General features: G+C 42.5%; 2 protein-coding genes across 6 annotated transcripts; one reads left to right on the plus strand and one right to left on the minus strand.

Moving 5' to 3' along the window:
- Positions 1 to 140: 140 nt before the first annotated feature.
- Positions 141 to 14,500, minus strand: pbrm1 (polybromo 1). 5 transcript variants are annotated; one of them, XM_052076803.1, is made up of 29 exons: positions 11,785 to 11,934; positions 11,586 to 11,683; positions 11,363 to 11,510; positions 10,813 to 10,962; positions 9,940 to 10,056; positions 9,801 to 9,869; positions 9,602 to 9,700; positions 9,429 to 9,514; positions 9,245 to 9,330; positions 8,922 to 9,138; positions 8,346 to 8,487; positions 8,170 to 8,264; positions 7,813 to 8,092; positions 7,626 to 7,731; positions 6,087 to 6,726; positions 5,797 to 6,008; positions 5,062 to 5,247; positions 4,793 to 4,950; positions 4,431 to 4,700; positions 4,213 to 4,358; positions 3,740 to 3,897; positions 3,449 to 3,632; positions 2,942 to 3,140; positions 2,650 to 2,848; positions 2,413 to 2,565; positions 1,565 to 1,711; positions 1,207 to 1,250; positions 694 to 898; positions 141 to 608 (listed from the first exon to the last, which is right to left on the minus strand). In XM_052076803.1, exons 1-29 carry the CDS (start codon positions 11,923 to 11,925, stop codon positions 445 to 447), a joined length of 4,899 nt encoding a protein of 1,632 aa, XP_051932763.1. In that variant the 5' UTR covers positions 11,926 to 11,934; the 3' UTR covers positions 141 to 444. The 5 variants fall into 5 exon arrangements, with proteins under 5 accessions (XP_051932763.1, XP_051932764.1, XP_051932765.1 ...); XM_052076804.1 differs by lacking the exon at positions 1,565 to 1,711 and having other exon boundaries at positions 2,497 to 2,565; XM_052076805.1 differs by lacking the exons at positions 9,245 to 9,330; positions 9,429 to 9,514; positions 9,602 to 9,700; ... (4 more) ...; positions 11,586 to 11,683; positions 11,785 to 11,934 and having other exon boundaries at positions 8,346 to 8,504; positions 8,922 to 9,071.
- A 493-nt stretch (positions 14,501 to 14,993) lies between these two features.
- Positions 14,994 to 18,431, plus strand: LOC127608017 (methylosome protein 50-like). The gene is made up of 10 exons (XM_052076835.1): positions 14,994 to 15,378; positions 15,859 to 16,044; positions 16,131 to 16,272; positions 16,348 to 16,397; positions 16,837 to 16,907; positions 17,021 to 17,078; positions 17,661 to 17,732; positions 17,816 to 17,924; positions 18,014 to 18,082; positions 18,165 to 18,431. Exons 1-10 carry the CDS (start codon positions 15,294 to 15,296, stop codon positions 18,307 to 18,309), a joined length of 987 nt encoding a protein of 328 aa, XP_051932795.1. The 5' UTR covers positions 14,994 to 15,293; the 3' UTR covers positions 18,310 to 18,431.
- The last annotated feature ends 7 nt before the right edge of the window (positions 18,432 to 18,438 follow it).

Raw genomic sequence — 18,438 nt, forward strand, 5'->3', positions numbered from 1 at the left:
CCGGAAGCTGTAATGACATTGACTCTCCGAGAAACAAATTCCCACATTCATCATTAGTGAAACAAAAATGTCGCTGTTGACACAAATTAGAATTATAAGTATGCACCTTGAATTTGATTCAAATAAAACTTGCAACTTCATCACAACCAGGCAACATTGTTTTTAATACACTTCAATGAAGCGAACATGAAATGAAAACAAGACAAATGTAACGCTTTACATTTATGAAAGCACAAAGGCATTCATCACAGAATGACGGTTAGGACAATATTGCACTTGGAACAGTACATTGGAAATGTTAAATGAAAAACTGCTTCAATTAGCAACCTCTGTTCCCATAAGCACATCTCTTTAATCATAACAACACAACGTTCATACTTTTAGTGAGCATAACCCCACCCCTGTTTTACAGGTCTGGGAACAGAGGCTCAGATTATGACCACGCTACAGGTTGTGTGTGTAGCGAATATTCACTGAATCCCTTAGCATCAGGTCGCGCAGTCGCCAAAGTGCATCGGCCATTGTTTTGTGGGCTCCTTTACTCTTCAGCCAGTGAGACGGCAGTCTACTTTCCTGCTCTTTTGTCAGGCGCACATCTTGTTTTTTAACTAAAACACAAAAAACACAGTCAACAAGAACAACTCAGTTCCACGATTTATAAATGGTTTTACGTAAACGTGTAAAAAGACTGACTTGAAAATGTTTGGTCCCACTTGCTCACAGTAGATGATTCAGATGTGAGACCCTCTATGTAGCTTAGGTAAGCATCGGAGTGGAGGAGCCTCTGGGACTTGGCTGGAGGGGACACAAACAACGGGGTGGAGGGCTGTTGAAGGGCAGCCTGCCCCATCTGGCCTTGTCCTGTGTATGGCGGTGGAGCCGGTTGCCCAGGACTCATCTCAAACGAATACAATGAACAAATGAGGACAGACAATATTTCATCACTACCACGATCACATTTGCATGTTGAACCTATCGCGATGCTGCTTGTAAATAAGCATGTGAATATTGTTTGCCTCTATGAGTAAGTCGGGGTGAAGACAGGATAGAAGAATTCAATTTAACGTAACATTTAATATTTTTGTCTTGACTACTTTTTTACTTTGGACCTTCACACCCTTGAAACAAAGCCTTCTTTCTTTACTCATTTCAGCAAAATTGGAGTATGATGTGAAATCAATATTACATTCAGAGATTAGTCATTACCTGAGATCCATTCCCTGCTCCAATTTCACCGATACCGTTGATGCCTGAGATATTCAATAAAAAGACAGGGACTCACAAAACCCATTACTGCAATTCAATCAATGTCATTGGAGCAACACTGGAAATGTCTGGAATTCCAATTATGAATATATATAATGCTTACTCAATTCATTTCCTTGTATTAAGATTGGGGTAATCAAAATATGCTCTGCTTTGAGTAAATGACACATCCTGTAATCAGCCGGGAGTCTTTAAATAAAGGTCACAGCCTATTGGTACAGGTAGCCCCTCCAGCAAGTCAGATTGGCAGACAGGAAGCAACTGTGGGGTAGACAGGGTGGCTTGACAGCACTCTTACCAAAATATGCCATTCCAGGGATCCCAGGCTTAATGAGAAGAGGATGCCGGGGGTGTAAATGCTCCCCCATGAGATGTGGTGGTATGCTAGCCTTACTAACCATTCCTTGGGGTATCACTGCTGACCTACATGCACCCATCATAGCTTCTTAAGAATGAAGAGCAGCAACACAAAGCACAGCAACATGCATTGGTTAATCATGCATCCCTACAAGCATGCATTACATGTTAGTCAATATGCAGTCATGTATTCTTTCCTGTGAATGCGAAATAAATGTCACGGGGTTTGGGTAGTCACACACGAGCACTACTTTGAAGCCCTTCTTGCCACTCCCATGGGTTTGTTATTGTTATTTTGTGTGCAGGACATTAGAAAAAAACACATTAAGCAATCACAAACCTCTGCAGAGGGATGCAGAATTGGCCTAAGAGCAGCCCGTTGTTTTTATGTTAATATCGTTATTTTGTACCTTAAAGAGGGAGTTGGCGGTTTTCAAAAAGAAATCACTTTGTCGTGTTTGTTCAAACCGCAACCTGACAGTAGCACAGTAGTTATGTTGAGACCATTGGAAATTTTGAATCTGATGGAATGGTCATGACATGTGGGGTCCCTCAAGGGTCAGTCCTTGGACCCTTTTTTGTATGAAATGCGCTATATATAAGTAAAGCTGTGGAGCATGTAGCTCTCCAGTAAATGGTTTGGCTTGGCAATTTTTTTTTTAATGTGTGACAACATTTTACAAAACAAACATGCTGATGTAATAAGACGTGAGTAAATCAAGCAGGGAAGCTTGTTATTCCAGCCCTCAACAGTACACTGGGAATCCATCTGTAACTCTGAGGGGTTACCTGACACAGGCGTCAAGCAGGGATTTAGCATCCCCATGGGTGTTGGAGCAGGCACCACTCCTATCAGTGCCCCTATTGGGGTACCTGCTCGAGGGGATGTCATGTACTGGGTCCTGTCGCGCTCCTGCTGCTCAGCCACTTTAGCCGCTCGCTCTGCAACGCATCAAATGCAAATGTGACATTTCCTTTGATACATTTTCCCAATCAATGAACACATTTCGTCATGGCCCTCTTCACCTTCATATTCTGCTTTCCTAGAGCTTTCCAGGTTCCGCCACTCTGTGCCAACGAGGCGGCTTAGCTCGCCAAAGGAGTAGTTTGGGTGGCGTGCTTTAATGACGGCCCGCATCTCACTGCTGAACAGGATGTAGCCGCTCATATTGATCTTCCGCTTTGAGCCCTCTTTCTTGGAAAGACCCTTTAGAGATTTGGTTGACTGTGCAAGCATAGGAGAGAAAATCTCTTTTAAAAAATGGCCACAAAGTAACAGCTAAGTCCTTCTCTGACATGTTTAAGTAACAGGCCTGACCTGTGGGGGAGTGTAAGTCATGATATCCATGTCACCACACATGGAAGAATGCATCCGAGGAAGAGAATGATCAAGCTCGCTGTCATCATCCCCAAGCTCCTCCAGCTCCTCATCCGTCATATCGGCAAATTTAGCTTCCAGTTCCTCAATTTTCCTGTCCAGCAAAGGTGACGGCTCTTTTTGAGGAACTATAAGCTTCCTGTGCGAGGAAAAATAGAGAGGCCAATACATTCATATAAGACTCAGAACAGAACAGAACACAATTATATGGAATAATTATTGCTAAATGAAAGGAGACTCTATGATCAAGGCTTGTTGAACAGCATAATGCAAACCTAAGGGAAAATTTCGACTGCACCATTTGACTAAAAATGTTGTCAACACAGAAGAGGGACAAGCAATTTGACCCAAATTAAGATATCAAGCACCCTTGAACATGTTTCTCTGTGAAGATTGATAGCTGACAATTCAAACGTATCCCATGAAGTATTCAATCTGTGGTCTTACCTAAAATAGTAGATTTCATCCTCCACCACCTTTCCGGACGATGAAAAGCGCTTCAGGCCTTTGAACCGCTTCATTTGCTTCTCACTTTCTATGTAGCGACTCTCACAGAGCAAGACATTCTCTTCAAGTACTTCGGTTGGCCGACAAGACAGGTACTCTTTGAAGGATGACACCACACACTTCCCTGTGAGACAAGAAATTTGCATAAATCGCACGACAGTGAAATTAATAATTCATTCAATGAATTAGAATTGCTCATACAGTGTGGCGGGCGGTTGATATGATGGTTACCTATAATGCAGGTCATGGGACAAGTCTCTTCAAGGTTACTCAGGAAAACTTCCTTCTTGTAGAACATTTTAGTGGGCTCATGCTCCGTTTCCTCGGGATGGATGAAGATTGGACCAAAAAAGTAGCCGGCTCCATCTCGCATCCACATTTTTTCAATCCTGTACAACATATTTTAAGTTTATTGTTGGAGATATTTTTTTTAGTGTACCTGGCATCAACGGTTCATGATTTACATGGATTCAGATTGAGAGGAGGGGAACTCAAGTCACATGACTAGATTTTACTCAGGCTGAAGTCGGCCATTTTGGGATTTGGCATTGGCTTGATTTACACTTGAGCCACACCACTTGCATGTTTACATTAGAAACATCTTATGACTTGCACATACGTGTTACCCCCACCTCCAGTTAAACGTGTCCGAATTGCTTCCGAGGTTTATCGCATTTAAACGCGCACTGACGCATTTACCCCACCTGCCCACTCGGTGGCGCACTAGTCCATGAGAGCCGATGTAGACGCAGTCTCCCACTTTCAGCCACAGGTTGTTGTAGCAGAGCTGTTCATAGTAGTGGCATCCCGCTTCCCCGTTGGCCATCTCCAGTGGAACATCTTCCCTCTCCTGCAGATATAAAATAGAGGACTGAAAGAGGCAAGTGAATGTTACTTATGAGCACAGACAAGGTCCTTTTACCTTGTCTATGCTGCTACATTCTATCACTTTGGTTTCGTCTGTAATTTCTCTGAGTTCCTCTTCTCTCTCGTCCTTTTCTTCTTTCGCGGCAAATATAGACGCTACCCGTACAACGGGCAGAGGCACTTCTCTTGGGATAAAGCGAACCGAGTTCAAGGGCATGGTCCACAACTTGATCTTCTTGAAGGACTTGGACTTGGCAGAGTAGCGTGACTCGCAGACATGCACATCCTCTGCCCTGAAGCCTTCTGGGTAAAGTTTGAAGTACTCCTGAAATCCCGCACCGCATTTAGAAAGAAAAAATGTCAACTGGGATCAAGACATTAAATAGCAGTTGCTCGGGTGACACACGGAGTGATTACCTTTACAAACATAACCACGCATTTGCCTAAAATCTTGCTGATCCGCGCTTTGTTGTAATAGTCGCTCTTGAATACTTCTTTCTCCAAGAACTTTCGTGTAGCGACATGAAACGTCTCATTTGGCCTGTAGAACCAGCAGCCGTAGAGCCACTTCTCACCTGAAATGGTTGAAGGACGATAATCAAGCAAGCACACATAAAGAGGACAGCGGGTGCAAATAAAGAGAGAGCTTTTCTTGCATGAATCATCTTCAGCTCGCAGGCACTGACCGGTGTCATCTTGCCACAGGCGTTCGATGTAGATAATGTGAGGTTGGAGGTTCGGCTTGGCAGGCTCCACGTACACGTAGTCTCCGACACAATACATGCTGTCTTTGAAGCTGCAGTCTTGGCTGTATGTGCGCTGCGTGCTCAGCTGCCAGGAACCTCCAACAGATTCCTCACGCTTTTCAGCTTCTGGAAATTCACAGCGTGCTCTCTTGACAACAGCTGCCATACGTGCGGCGATATGGTAAGAAAAGACTTGAAACGGTGATTCCCTACCATAGTAGTGTACTGCAGTAAATTAGCCAATTTCAACTAATCGGTGCATTTTTTTTTTTAACGACGAACAATCTATCCGTTTATAAAGTGATGCCAGCGATGTAAAATTAAGAGGCAGAACAATTAAATGCTCTTCCACTAGATGGCAGGAGATCAACATTATTGCAGTGGACTGTATATACGGGAAACTCGCAGCTGTTCTCGCTACCTTTTGTAGCTTGAAATTTCTTTCGTAACAAGAGGCAAAATTTTCCTGCTTAGGCATTTCGTAACATAAACATTTCGTATGAAGAGACGTTCGTGAGTAGAGGTACCACTGTACTGTATTTTTTGTGACAATTTGGTTTGGCAGTTTGCATTTTGTGATATTTCTATTATATAAAGTATGTGCTTTGGCTCAATAAAGGTTGAGAAACGCGGACATAACGTAGAGAAAGTTGAAATATGTCTCGAGTTAAATACCCATTTTCTCTTCTTCCCTCTTGATTTTGTCTTCCTCCATCTCTTTGGGGAGCTTTTGTTTCTTCTCTTTGTCCACATCATTGTGCAGATGCTTGGATGTATAGCTCAGAGCAGGAGACATCAAAATCTCTCCATTCTTACATAGCTCATCCCGGATCCTGATGAAGAACTGCTGTAGCTCGACGGCATCTTCAAAGATTTCAGAGTCTGTCCTGTCATGACAAATAACACAAGAATAATCCTCACTGCACGTAACATGTTTCGGTCCGAACTGGGTGACGATATCTCACCTATTTAGCTGTCTGGCCTTTTCCAGCACTTCAAACATGTGGTCCTGAAATACATCCAGCCTCATATAGTGTCCTCCTTCCACATTCTTTCTGATTATCTCGAAATTGAGTGGGGCCTTCTTTGGGTTTGCGGGGTCAATGGCCGGGATCTCGGCCAGAGAATCGCTGTAGCACCGCCCCTCATCATCTTGGTGGCCAAGCACCGAGACAAAGAGGCTGCGGAGGAGCTCCTGGATGAGGCGAGGCACATCGGGAACGTAGGCGTCCTCCCCCCCTTCTAGGGCGTGCCTTGTCTCCAGCAGCACCCGGTGCAGCATCAGAGCATCCCGGTAAATCAGAGACTCAGGCTCATTGTACGTACACGCGTTGTTGAACATGAGCACCAAGTCCTCTACCAATGCATCGACATCCTGATACTTATTGGCCAACATGTGGCTCTTGATCTTCTCCATGTCCACCGGTTTCTTGATCGCTATGTAGTAATCCGGCAGCTCGGCGCGGGACGGAAGACGCAGGAAGATCGTGCTGAGGCGACGGCCACGCTTATCCGTGTAGTTCTTGACGGACTCGTACAACTCATTCAGTTTCTGTTGCAAGGGTGTGAGATACTTGGATTTCTTCAGGGTCATGTTTGTCTTTCCTGAAAGCAATGACATTGATTGAAAGGAATGAACGTTGTGTTTGGTAGCTACAGATTTTTTGACATGGTAAAATCCAATTGTCAATTCATACAAATCAGCGTGGCGTAATGTGCATTTGCTACTCGGGCCTTCGGTGTGTACTTATCTGAATTAAGCCACATGTCATCGCCACTATCACATTGCAACTATACAAACCATTCATACGATATAAAAATGCAACATAAAAGCACACACTGCTGCCAAGTATATCTTTTACATATATGTAAATATTAGAATTCAGGTTGTAAATGTAGATCAGTGCTTCCGTTAGTACTCAGGCTACCAGAGAAGTCCTTGCTGTCCCTGACGGTTTACCACTAATACAAATACAAATGGGAGTCGCGGCTTGGAATTGAAGCGGATTTACATAGGACAGGAGAAGAGAGCCAATCTCTCTTTTTCGTTAATGGATGCTACAACTTCTTGTTGCTTTCAAGCTTAGCTTGTAGCAGACGTGTGCACATAGCAGCATGACATCTTTGATCCACTGGTGAAATTATGTTACATATACAGCACATTTGACAATAAAGTCATATCCAATCCAATCCAAAAAATATATATATATCCAAAATACATTCAGATGTGGTCTCTAGTGAAATGTTTCATATATCAATGGCATTGGTCAGAAAGCTTATAGGTCCAAATTCAGTTCATTGAATATTTTCAGAAATTTCTGGCTCGCTCCCATGACAAGGCTCAGTAAGCATAGGGGTTTTTTTGGGAGGGGGGGGGTCGTCTCCTCAAAAATGATGGTTTTGGAAATGAGAGGATCCCACCCGACACTAGTGCTGTACAAAAGAAGACTCCAGTATTTGCCTTGTTGGAAGTCAGAGTGCGCTTAAAGTTTGAAGTCACCTACTTATTTTCATCTTTGAGGACACCATGTCATCCTCATCAGTCATTGGTCCAAGATCCTTGCGTTTGTCTGTCATTATTTTCTCCAGTACATCGGCATCATTAAAGACCTGGGGGAAAAACACACACACACACTTTAGCCACAAATGATCAATAAATAAAAAAATATGTCAGTGTTAAACCCTCGTAACTTGTGAGCCTTCCTCATTGTAGTGTCGAGCATTGCGAAACATCAGCTTCATGTCCTCCACCATGGCATCTTCACTGAGATACTTGTCGGAACGAATGTTATGCTCGATGGTCCTCAAGTCCACGGGCTCCAAGATGACTTTGTAGTAGTCGGGGTAGTCCTTTTTGGAGGGCTTTACCATGAAGAGGTCACACAGTCGCCTGCCGGTGCCCGCCTCCCGCGCGTCGGTCACGGAAGCGAAAAGAGCTTTCATTCGGTTTTTCTTGGTATTTTTCTTGTGACTGAAACGAGAGCGACAAACAGGCGTCGTGTACTTGCCAAATTGAAATGGCACGCGCAGGTGAGCGACAGTGAGGACCTTTTTCTCTTGGTACTACTGGTATCGGAGTTGGCACAGGAAAGCATACTGTCTCCGTCGTCGTCATCTCTCTGTAAAAGCTCCTTTCGTTTAATCTGGTCGGAACAGATTCGATTTTCAGTTTTCACAAGTCTCACATCAACTGAACTCACCCAAATGTGGAAAATCGGATCGACCTGCTGAACGTGCTGCAATTTAAGCGCGCGCTTATAGATGGAGGAGTGGGGAGCATTGTAACGCTTGGCGTTCTCAAACATCAGCGTTAGATCGGAGTCCATCTGCTCGACGCTGTCGTACTCGTTGGTCTTTATTTTGTTCCTGTGGGGAATGAAGGGCTTTCACATTTGGGAAGGAGGGCACAGAATTACTCTCTGGCAAAGGGAGTGGTATGAGACACCTAAGGAGTAGACAGTACAATCAATAGAGACACCAATGATGAATCAGTGAAGAAGAGCTGTCCAAATAATATGCAGATTGGGGTGGAGCCTAAATTTGGATACGTTCTACTTTTGTTTTGAACAGTTCCTGCGTGAATCGCATAAACCCTCTGAATGTCAGTTCACTCTCTACTTCTCTGAATATTTTTACAAGGACCAAAATCAAGTCAAATTAAACAAATAAAAGTCATGTTCTGGTGACTGGCAGCCTGACTTTCTTTTCTCCCAATGATGTCTAATAATATTAAACTCCAATTCCTTCAAGGTCAATTTATTTTTTTTAACTGTAAAAATTGGTAACAGCCGATTTCATACTTGATCTGATGGAGGCACAAGGGCTGAGTGATCTGCTGGTAGTAGTCGGGGTAATCCTTCCTGGAGGGCAACTCCAGGAAAGGTTCAGAGATTAGGAGACCCTGGCTGTTCCTGGCGCCGCGGACGGCTTCATAGAGCTGGAAGATCGGGTTACTCATGTCGATGTTAGTGGTCAGACTCTCCGCCTCGGACTCGCCTTCGTCGTAGTGAACAGACCCTGAAGCAATGCGGGGAAGAAACAAACAGATCACGGCAATTGTTTGCATACGAGTCGATCTTGAAAATGATGCGTACGTTCGCTTTGATATGATGCAAACATGTACCGGAAAGTATCCCGTCCTCGTCGCTTTCATATTGCAGAGCCATGCTAATTGCCGAGAGGCGCTCACCCTGAGCATACCTCCTATGCCTGGAGTTGAAAATTTTTAAAAAATAAAAATGAACTTGGAATACAGAATGAATTATTGCTTCACATAATTCACCTTATTGTTGGTTGTTGTTTCATACCTGATACGAACGCTGGACTTGACCGGATCTCCGTGTTCAATCTCTGACTTTTTTTGTGCAAAAATCTTTTTAATAGTGTTTGCATCCTGAACGCAAATGCAATCCAAGAAATTAAAAACGGTTGCATTCGAATGTCCATGGGCCGCACATCAGAGTCTCGGCGACACACTCACCTTAAAGACCTGTGACCCGGGCTCGTTGTAAGTTTTGGCATTTTTCACCAATAAATCGATATCTTTAGCCATGGCTAGGACGCTCCTGTAGTGGCCCATCTGAAAACAAATACATTTAACGATCATTAACATCTTTCGGGGTTGTACCTAGAAGAGGCAAGTGCATATCGGAAGCAGCAGACAGGCAGAAGCGTGATACCTGAATCTTCTGCGCGATCAGTTTCAGATCTATCGGCTCCTTAATGATTGCGTAATAATCCGGGTATTGCTAAACAAAACATTGCACGTTAGATCGCCATCATTTAAGATGGAAAGAATGACTTTGAACAGTTTTGTACCGCTTTGGAGGGCAGCCTTTGAAAGAGATCGCTGACCAGGCGACCAGAGGGCTCAGCATACGTCACCACGGCATCGAGGAGATGCTCAAGGACATCTCTTAAGCAGGTCGGCGCACTCTGTCAGGATACGAATAGTCAATTTACGACAATGAAATGTAAAAAGCAAAAGTTTCAATGGATTTGAACCTAAAATGTTTTCATTTGGGGAGCCATGTTGGCTGACTGACGAGGACACCTGGCTCATAGTTCAGAAGTCACATGTACAAATTATAGTTGAATATTTAATAGGATTCAATTCAACATCGCAGTGTAGTCAAATGCAATTTTCAAATCGCAAAGGCTGCTTCATCTCGGTTGGTCAGCTTTATTTTTACATGTGAGGCTACAAAAAAAAAAAAGATTGATGGATGTAACATGACACCTCATTTGCCATTGTAAAATTCTGAAAATCCTTTCATCATTATCTGTCCAATTTTGTCCCATTACTTTCCATCTCATGTACTCATGGACATGTTTGTGTGTGAGGTTTACATACCCATAAAAAGACAATAGCAGCTGCGAATGAATTGAGGATGGTCATGATGATCGATTATTTAATCATAAATTAATCATTCGGAATTTTGTTTACTCTGGAGAACTCATTGCTAAAGTTTGAAGTACTCAAGAAAAATGTAGGGCACTACACGGCTGCGAACAGCATTCAGTCTCTACTAGGATCACTCCAAAAATACCATCAAGATGAGGCATTGAAAAATGTATGTGAGGTTTAAGCGACAGGACATATTTTACATTTTGAGCCAGCAGGTTTTTACCAAATTTTATGACATTATCTGACACAAATGATTGCCTTCAAATGATTATTACTCGACTCACCTCATCCTCAGTCGACCCGCTGGGTACATCCTGGGCATCGTAGCCAGCCTCGTCTTCCTCGTCGTCATCGCCTGGCTGAACAAATTCATTCTTGGTACGTTGGTACAGGTCCCACAGTTTGCAGGCCGCCCGGAATTCAGCGCTGTCAGACTGGTCAGGAGATACAAGTTTACCGTTGAGTTTCCTGAAGAGTGATTTTACATTACAAGGACAAATGTATTCCAAACCTGGCCATACCTGGAATTATTTATTTTGTTATTTATGGATCTTGCTTTTGTACAGTGGGGTACAGTCAGGCTAACAACTGTTAGCACAAAGTTAGATCCAAACTGTCTTAAATCCATGTTCAGCCTTTCTCGATGTGTCGCTGGTATAGATAGCTCAACAAAAATAGATTATTTGGAGTTAATCATTTTAGAATGATTACCTATGATCACTCACAACACTCATGTGCTGTGGCACACTTGTTGGGAATCACTCGTCTCGCCGAAATAGCCCGATTAATTATTCAAGCAGTGGGCCTAACTACTTGTGTCTAATGGGGTTTGACCTTGTAATATGTTTTGGCATTGTGAAACAGCAGCTGAAAGTCACTGGTGAGCTGTTCGACGTCATCGTATTCCTCCATCTTTAATTTCTGCTGGATCTTCATCATGTCAATGGGCTGAGACACGACATGGTAATAGTCCGGCTGGTTCCTTGAAACGGAAAGTGGATGACATGGGGGTCATGGTTAGTTCATTCAAATAATAACACGGCAACCTTGCGCTCACCTTCGTTTCGGGGCTCTGATGAACAGCTCGCACAGCATTCTGCCTTGGTCATCCTTGTAGTCTCTGACTGTGTTGTACAGTTCATGGCACACAGCAATCTGAAAGGCCACAAATCAATGCTCACGTGTGACTATTATATAGACATCAGCTATGACATCATTCAGATTGTGAAAAAAAAAATTCAAAAAGTGACAATTACAGGATCCACGGTTGGGATGTTTGAGGTCTTTTTCCTCTTTCGTCCACTTGAAGACATTAGGGATGAAGGATGGCTATCGTCAAAATCTCCTCCACTCACACTGCTAGAGGGTGAAGTCGCCCTTCTTCTTTTCAAGGCCATGACGAAGCCCTGAAGCAAAGGGCAAGTAAAATCATGAGTTCATTTCACATGTCAAGACAATGATCATGCCTCACTAAAATGAAACGTCAACGAGTGGGGAAAGACTCATAGTATGAGAAAAAGGTTGGGAACCACTATACTAAATGCCAGAAGGTCCAACAAAGGTCTGTTTGCACCTGTTGCCATCTACTGTATACATCAGAATCAGTGCTTGACGTTCAATTAAACAAGCCCAGACTTCACACCAAGTAAGTAATTTATTATGACATTGAGACATCAATGTCATTATTTTAATTGATATATATATATATTTTTTTTATTATGTTATACATTATTTTTGGGTGACCGATTTCATCTGGTGGCATGCCGCTCAATTTTTCAAATGTAAAATAAAATATTGTGAAAAAGCTATGGATAAATTAGTGCTATTTGAAGACAATCCTAAAATGCACTGCAATCTAAACTTATTCATGCTCATGTCCTACTTGTTTCAGTAGCTTTTTGTTTGCCGAACAACAAAATTCACAAGCATCAAAACATTTCGAGTTCAATTAAAATTGGTATTTAATCGTTTTTGTCATTATGACAGCATGAGACAAAACCCAGCAACTAATCAAAAATACTACGTCACTAGAAAGCTTCGAACAGGATGTCCTCATAGAGATGTGGCTAGTAAGGAATGAGTGTCACAGCCTGTCATCAGCAGATTGCAACAGAGAGACTGGAAGAGTGACCGAAAGGTACAGATGGGGTCACCCTCGGATATGTATCGATTGATTCATGTATATGATAACTGTTGTGAACTTGAACCGATTAGCTGTTTTACAGAACAGCAAATTGTACAAATAGTATGAGAACATTCAACAGTTGGTCTTGGCATTACATTTTCGGCTCATCCGGAAATCTCACCTGAAAGCCAACAATGCCAAACTTTTTGAGAGTAGGTTAGGAGTAGATTGAGAAAGACTTATCGAGTGTAAACATAAACGTGGGGATATTGTTATTATCTGAGCTTGGTCAAATCATGGTTCAGCAATAAAATATATTATGTCGTCAACCCTTGACATTTGAAAATGTTAATATTATGATGCAATGTTCAAATATACATGTTTGCAGCGTTAAGATCCAATTTATGTTTAATATTAATTCCGCGGTTGTTATTTGCAGTTGTCAGGCGAATTAGTTTGTCTTTTCCTTTTCCTCAAGTTCCGTCACTGAAGAATGACTTGACGTTCATCCCCCTGCGCGTATGGAGGTTTATTTTCTGCCCTCCAGGCCCCGGCACGCCTGCACGTATGGCGGCTGTCCGCGCACCTGAGCAGCACCTGTGCCTGTCTAGGCGCGCTCAACACTACAAACATTAGCAAAACACTCAAACGGTTAGCCTTTCAAAAATGTAAAAACGCCAAAGCCGAGACAAAGGCGTGTACTGTGTCAGTTAACGTCACACAGCCACCGTGAACTGCACCAAGGAATGCTCTTTTTGCAATAAGAACATCATTTGAGTTCGACCACTTGACATGGTTGGCGTTTACCTTTCGCGTTTAAAGACCCACAGAATCTTGACCCAGAAGACAGCCAATCACTCATCGATTTTACATACGCAGACAGCAGTGTGAAGTTGGCGTTCACGTTAAGATGACTTCCGTCACATTTTGCCTTCAAAAGAAAAGCTTTTCAGGAACTGCACTTTAAAATGTACCGTTTCTTTCTAATTCAGAGACGTCATAGGTACTCACATCTGTACTTAAGAAGCGCAGGTATGTGTGTTAAATAATAATAATAATAATAATAATAAATCAATTCAACTGCTCAAAATAAATCGAGGTTTTAAAAAGCCCTTAGTACAAAAGTCAAAGGTAAAAATGAATCTCAATTTATATCCAGAAGCCGTTTTGCTAAATTTGCACACAAACACACACACACAAAACTAACGAATTCCTCTGCACACAAAATAATTGTCCTCTTGTATTTATTAACCTTGTATCTAATGCTTCTACTCTAATGTTCATACTGAAAAGGGAAAAATTACTGGGCACAATATTTCACGTCCTGCATGAGCAAAACAAAACAACGAAAAATAAGGTAAATGTCAAAAGCTGGTGGTTTTTAGACGAGCACAAGACAACACACACCACTAATTATACATATGTAGGCGACAACATCAAATCTTTTTTGATCACGTTTAATTTCCACCCAATAGTCCCCAAGATCACAACCAACCCACCGACCGATCAATCAATCAATCAAGCTTGGACTGTTGTCACAAGAGATTGAGATTAAAGCAAACTATAAGTTTTTTTTCCCTATTAAATAATCGTTCTGGAGTGTAAAGCACTTTCCCAAACCTCACTGTCTTCATCCACTCCAGGGAGGATTCTTGTATCATCCACGGCACTTCATTTATCTTGATGTCAATCACGTCTTTAAAATATTTTTCCTTGAGCATTTCGAGGGGGCGAAAAGTCACATAGAGCCAGGTTAGGTGAGTAAGTCGGCTTGTCCATCACGGTGATGTTCCTCTTGGCCAGGAACTGTCAGATGCTCGGAACTTTGTGAGCAGGCGTATTGTCAATGGGAAGCAACTGTCATCTTGCCACAACACTCGCCTGTTCTCTCGCACTGAGTGAAGCAAATGCCACATTTCTTTGTAGACGTGCTGGTTGATCATCCGGCCCACATTAAAGAGGATAACTTGGGAGTTTTAAATTTGGCTTTGAAATATGACTTTTGTGACACCACTCCTGGAACCTTTCTGACACATATCATACAGCAAGAAAACTACACGCGACTCATTTCCTGTTAAATAAAGTGAACTTTACAGGGAGGAAAAAAAAACATCGTATACTGTGCAGTTTTTTAGATGGTTAAATTCGGCTGTCACTCGTTTTGCACACAAAAATATAAAGCCGTATAACAAGCAGGAATATTCTGTTGATTCATACATTGGAAGAGAAATAAAAATGTAGCCAAAACAAGGTTCTTTTCGTAACGGTTAAAGTCGTTGGCGTCTAACATTAGCTGAATGACATACCGTATTTGCCCTAAGGATGGCAGTATTTCAAAGGCTCCCATCAAAAGAAAACAGGAAGTGGAATCACCGAAGAAGATCCACCGCGTGGTTCTCCTTTCACTCATAGAAAAAGCAGCCACAGATTTTTTTGCATAGTGTTTATGTATGAACATTCTTTCTTTTAGTATCCTGTTTTCTGTATGCTCTGTCCTAGAAATGATACTTCCGACGAAGTTCATCAATTTTTAGTGATCGCCCGCATTGCTTACTAGTATTGGTTGTTGAGGGTAATCTCAAACTGGTGCAAACATCATCTGTGATTGTTTGGATAAAAGGTACAGGACTGGAAACTACGATGATAAAGGATAATCCTTGGAATATACCCCCTAATGCGCCAGCATGCATGGAGAAGCATCTCTGCGCAGCGCAGTACAGAGCAGGTAGGTGACTAAAGGCAAGGTGAACGAGTTCACGCAAATTTGTTTTATTGTGCTCATCACATGTATAAAGAGCAATGTAACTTAAAAATGTTTCTGAGCTAAAATGCGAGTACGGCAGAGAAATGGTCCGAGGCTTTGTCACCACTATCATTGCTACAATGCGTTCTGCCATTCACAAATATGGCATTCAGCATTTAAACAATAACCGATTGAAAATCCATCCCCATTCTTGTTTCTGTTGTATGCATTTTATATAAACACGGAACCCGGATCCATAACCTTTCACTAAGTGAGGGTGAAAGCTATGCTCTGTAAACCAACTCGACTGTCCTAATACAGCAACCGCCGCAGACTTTGAATTGCCTAACCACTCTGCTGTGGCACATTGTTGTGGCATGAAGGCAGAAAATTACACTTAATTGGTATGAAAGGGATTTATGTAACTGCAATGATTTTCTCCCATCATCTTCTCTCTCTCAGATGGCACCTTGTTGCTCGGGTCTTCCAGCCTCACTGGCAGGAGTTGGCAGGGCTCAGTGTGGATCTACAGCAACCCTGAGCAGGCCCCCAACGAGGGCTTCTGCAAAGCTGGCGTGCAAACTGAGACTGGTGTAACGGACGTCAAGTGGATTTCAGAAAAGGGTGTTGTTGTGGCATCAGATTCAGGTAAGAACAGATCTTGTTGACGATGTTAACGATGATGCTTTTGTTTGAGAATTATGAGCTAATCTGTGATGGGTTGACTGTGACAGGTGCCTTGGAGCTGTGGGAACTTGCTGAGGATGAGCGCCTCCTGGTCAACCGTTTCACCAGGCATGAGCATGATGATATCGTCACCACTGTGAGCACCGTAGCTGCAGCAAACAGTGCCATCACTGGGAGCATGGACTGCAGGTAAGAAAGTGTTGAACGGATTCTCAGTGCGAGATTTTTTTTCTTACAATAATTTTTGTTGTCGTTTGGCTGCAGAATTAAAGTGTGGGACCTGAGTCAGGAGATGGTTGTCACGTCATACAATGGTATGGACAACATTGTGTTCTTTTATAGTTGAATACACTACAGTTAGACTCCATTAAGTCAAAATGTGCTGTGTAGTTCATAAATGTTATTAGTTTTAAATTCGGCTTGGCAGCTAGCATATGGACGGACCTAGTGGAATGTATTCCAGCAGCCGGAATCTTTAAGTGAATATATTTTGATAGCTCAAACATGCATTTGTGTGAAGACTAGCTCGACAAAGTAGCATCCACGTTTCCAGGTTGTAGTCGTTAAGTCGTTGACAGCTGAGAACCTAGTTTTATTGTGACTCTTCTATTTCTACATTTAAAAACCAAAAAGAGCCATTTGCTTTTTTTTCCTCAATCGCCCAAAAATACTAACCGTCATGAAAAAAAAAGTCCATTAATTGTATTGTTGTTTACGACAAAATGAATGTTGTTTACCGTGTCCATCCTCCAGCGCACACACAACCGGTAACTTGTGTTGCCTGCAGTCCTACGGACGATTCGCTTTTCATCTCCTGTGGTCAGGTAAGATGCTGTTTATCAATTCTGAGTCAAATTGTGTTAAAAAATGTACAGTTTCAGAATACAGAGGAACGTAGAGCTATTCCCTCAAAGGTTTGTCTTATCTCATCTCTTAGGATGGCCGTGTGCTCATGTGGGACACACGGAAACCAGATAAACCGGCCACAAGAATAGGTAAGGAACGCTCGCTAGTTTGTTGCACATTTGATGTTAGAAATACAGTGTTGCCCTGCTATATTGCGGAAACTCTTTAACGTTCCTGGGAATGAAGAGTCAGGGTCATAGATGCACTTCACATTTATTGAATGCTGGGGAAATTGTAAACAAGAAGGCAATGAACCGACATGTCGGGTATGCTGTCGGCCACAGCTCATGAGCTTGAGCCAACCTCCAACCAGTTCACTGGCGTCGCATGACTCTCCTCCAAGCACCCGGCTCTTTAAGGCAGATATCTAATGCACTGATGCTGTAAAGCATTTTTGTGTTCACGTGTTTATAAGGTGTTTCAAAAGTCTCCTTTAGTAAGTTGAAAAGTGGTTAAAGCATGTGGCAGAGGTCAAACGTTTTTCTTTTTCAATTATACGGTTATCACCTAAGGATTAGAATGCCTCCCCTGCAGTAAATGGGGTTTTGCCGTATATATACTGTATTTGAACACATTTGGTTGTAATTTTCTAACTAATTTTTTTCCCCAGGTGACAATGGTCTTAAATTTCTATGATAGTATACTCTATCTGTATTTCCTCCCCCCATTAGATTTAGAGGCTTCCCACTGCTTGCCCACCACTGTCTCCTGGCACCCTGAGCACAGAAGCACCATTGCTTTTGGTATCAAGCCCAGATTCTTTCACAAGTCTGAATTTTGTAATCATGTGTTTTGCCACACCCAAGTCACATTCCTTGTGCCTTAGGCGACGAGCTCGGCAGAGTGACCGTCAAGGATTTCCTCACGACAGAGCCAGCTCGTGTGGCAAGCGTCCACAGCCGCAGAGTGAATGGCTTGGCCTTTTCTACACACAGGTACACCAAAATATTTTTGTTTCCTAAGTTTGCTTCTTTTCATATTTTAATTATGAGTATTTAACGGACTTCTTTTCTTTTCATTGCAGCACATCTTTCCTGGCCTCCATTAGCGACGATTGCTCCCTAGTTGTTTTAAACTCAGAACTGCAGGAAACGTGAGTGTTGGCACAGATCCGCTTTACTGAGATTCTAATATACCGTGTTAAATTTTTTATTTTCCCGTTTCCCTTTTTTTAGATTCAGAGATAGACGCCACCAAGACTTCATCAAGGGCGTGTGCTGGCTTCCCGGAGGCTCCAATAACCTCACCACCGTTGGCTGGGATCACTTTGTGCTTCACCACACGGTGGAGCCAACAGGGGGCACCCCCAACTCGTCTTAGGCCCAAATACACTTCCGAAGCTCATGCCTCTGTAGAACTTTAAATTCAATTATCCTTCGAAGTTATTTGTTATGTTTGGAAAATAAATGATGGAAAAATAAAAGCTTTTCAGTGTTACTGCACTCAAGA

Source organism: Hippocampus zosterae, chromosome 9 (genome assembly GCF_025434085.1).
Source record: "Hippocampus zosterae strain Florida chromosome 9, ASM2543408v3, whole genome shotgun sequence".
In the NCBI taxonomy this organism is placed as follows: Eukaryota; Metazoa; Chordata; class Actinopteri; order Syngnathiformes; family Syngnathidae; genus Hippocampus; species Hippocampus zosterae.

What these genes read in the sequence shown, in the direction of transcription:
- pbrm1 (XM_052076803.1), bottom strand. Translation starts at nt 11,925, where the DNA reads ATGGCCTTGAAAAGAAGAAGGGCGACTTCACCCTCTAGCAGTGTGAGT. An exon ending in AAAGGCTGCCCTCCAAAGCG is followed by an intron (nt 9,870 to 9,939) that starts GTACAAAACTGT and finishes TGTTTTGTTTAG; the next exon opens with CAATACCCGGATTATTACGC. An exon ending in AATGTAGCAGCATAGACAAG is followed by an intron (nt 4,359 to 4,430) that starts GTAAAAGGACCT and finishes TTATATCTGCAG; the next exon opens with GAGAGGGAAGATGTTCCACT.
- LOC127608017 (XM_052076835.1), top strand. Translation starts at nt 15,294, where the DNA reads ATGATAAAGGATAATCCTTGGAATATACCCCCTAATGCGCCAGCATGC. An exon ending in TGTTGTGGCATCAGATTCAG is followed by an intron (nt 16,045 to 16,130) that starts GTAAGAACAGAT and finishes TGACTGTGACAG; the next exon opens with GTGCCTTGGAGCTGTGGGAA. An exon ending in CAGAAGCACCATTGCTTTTG is followed by an intron (nt 17,733 to 17,815) that starts GTATCAAGCCCA and finishes CTTGTGCCTTAG; the next exon opens with GCGACGAGCTCGGCAGAGTG.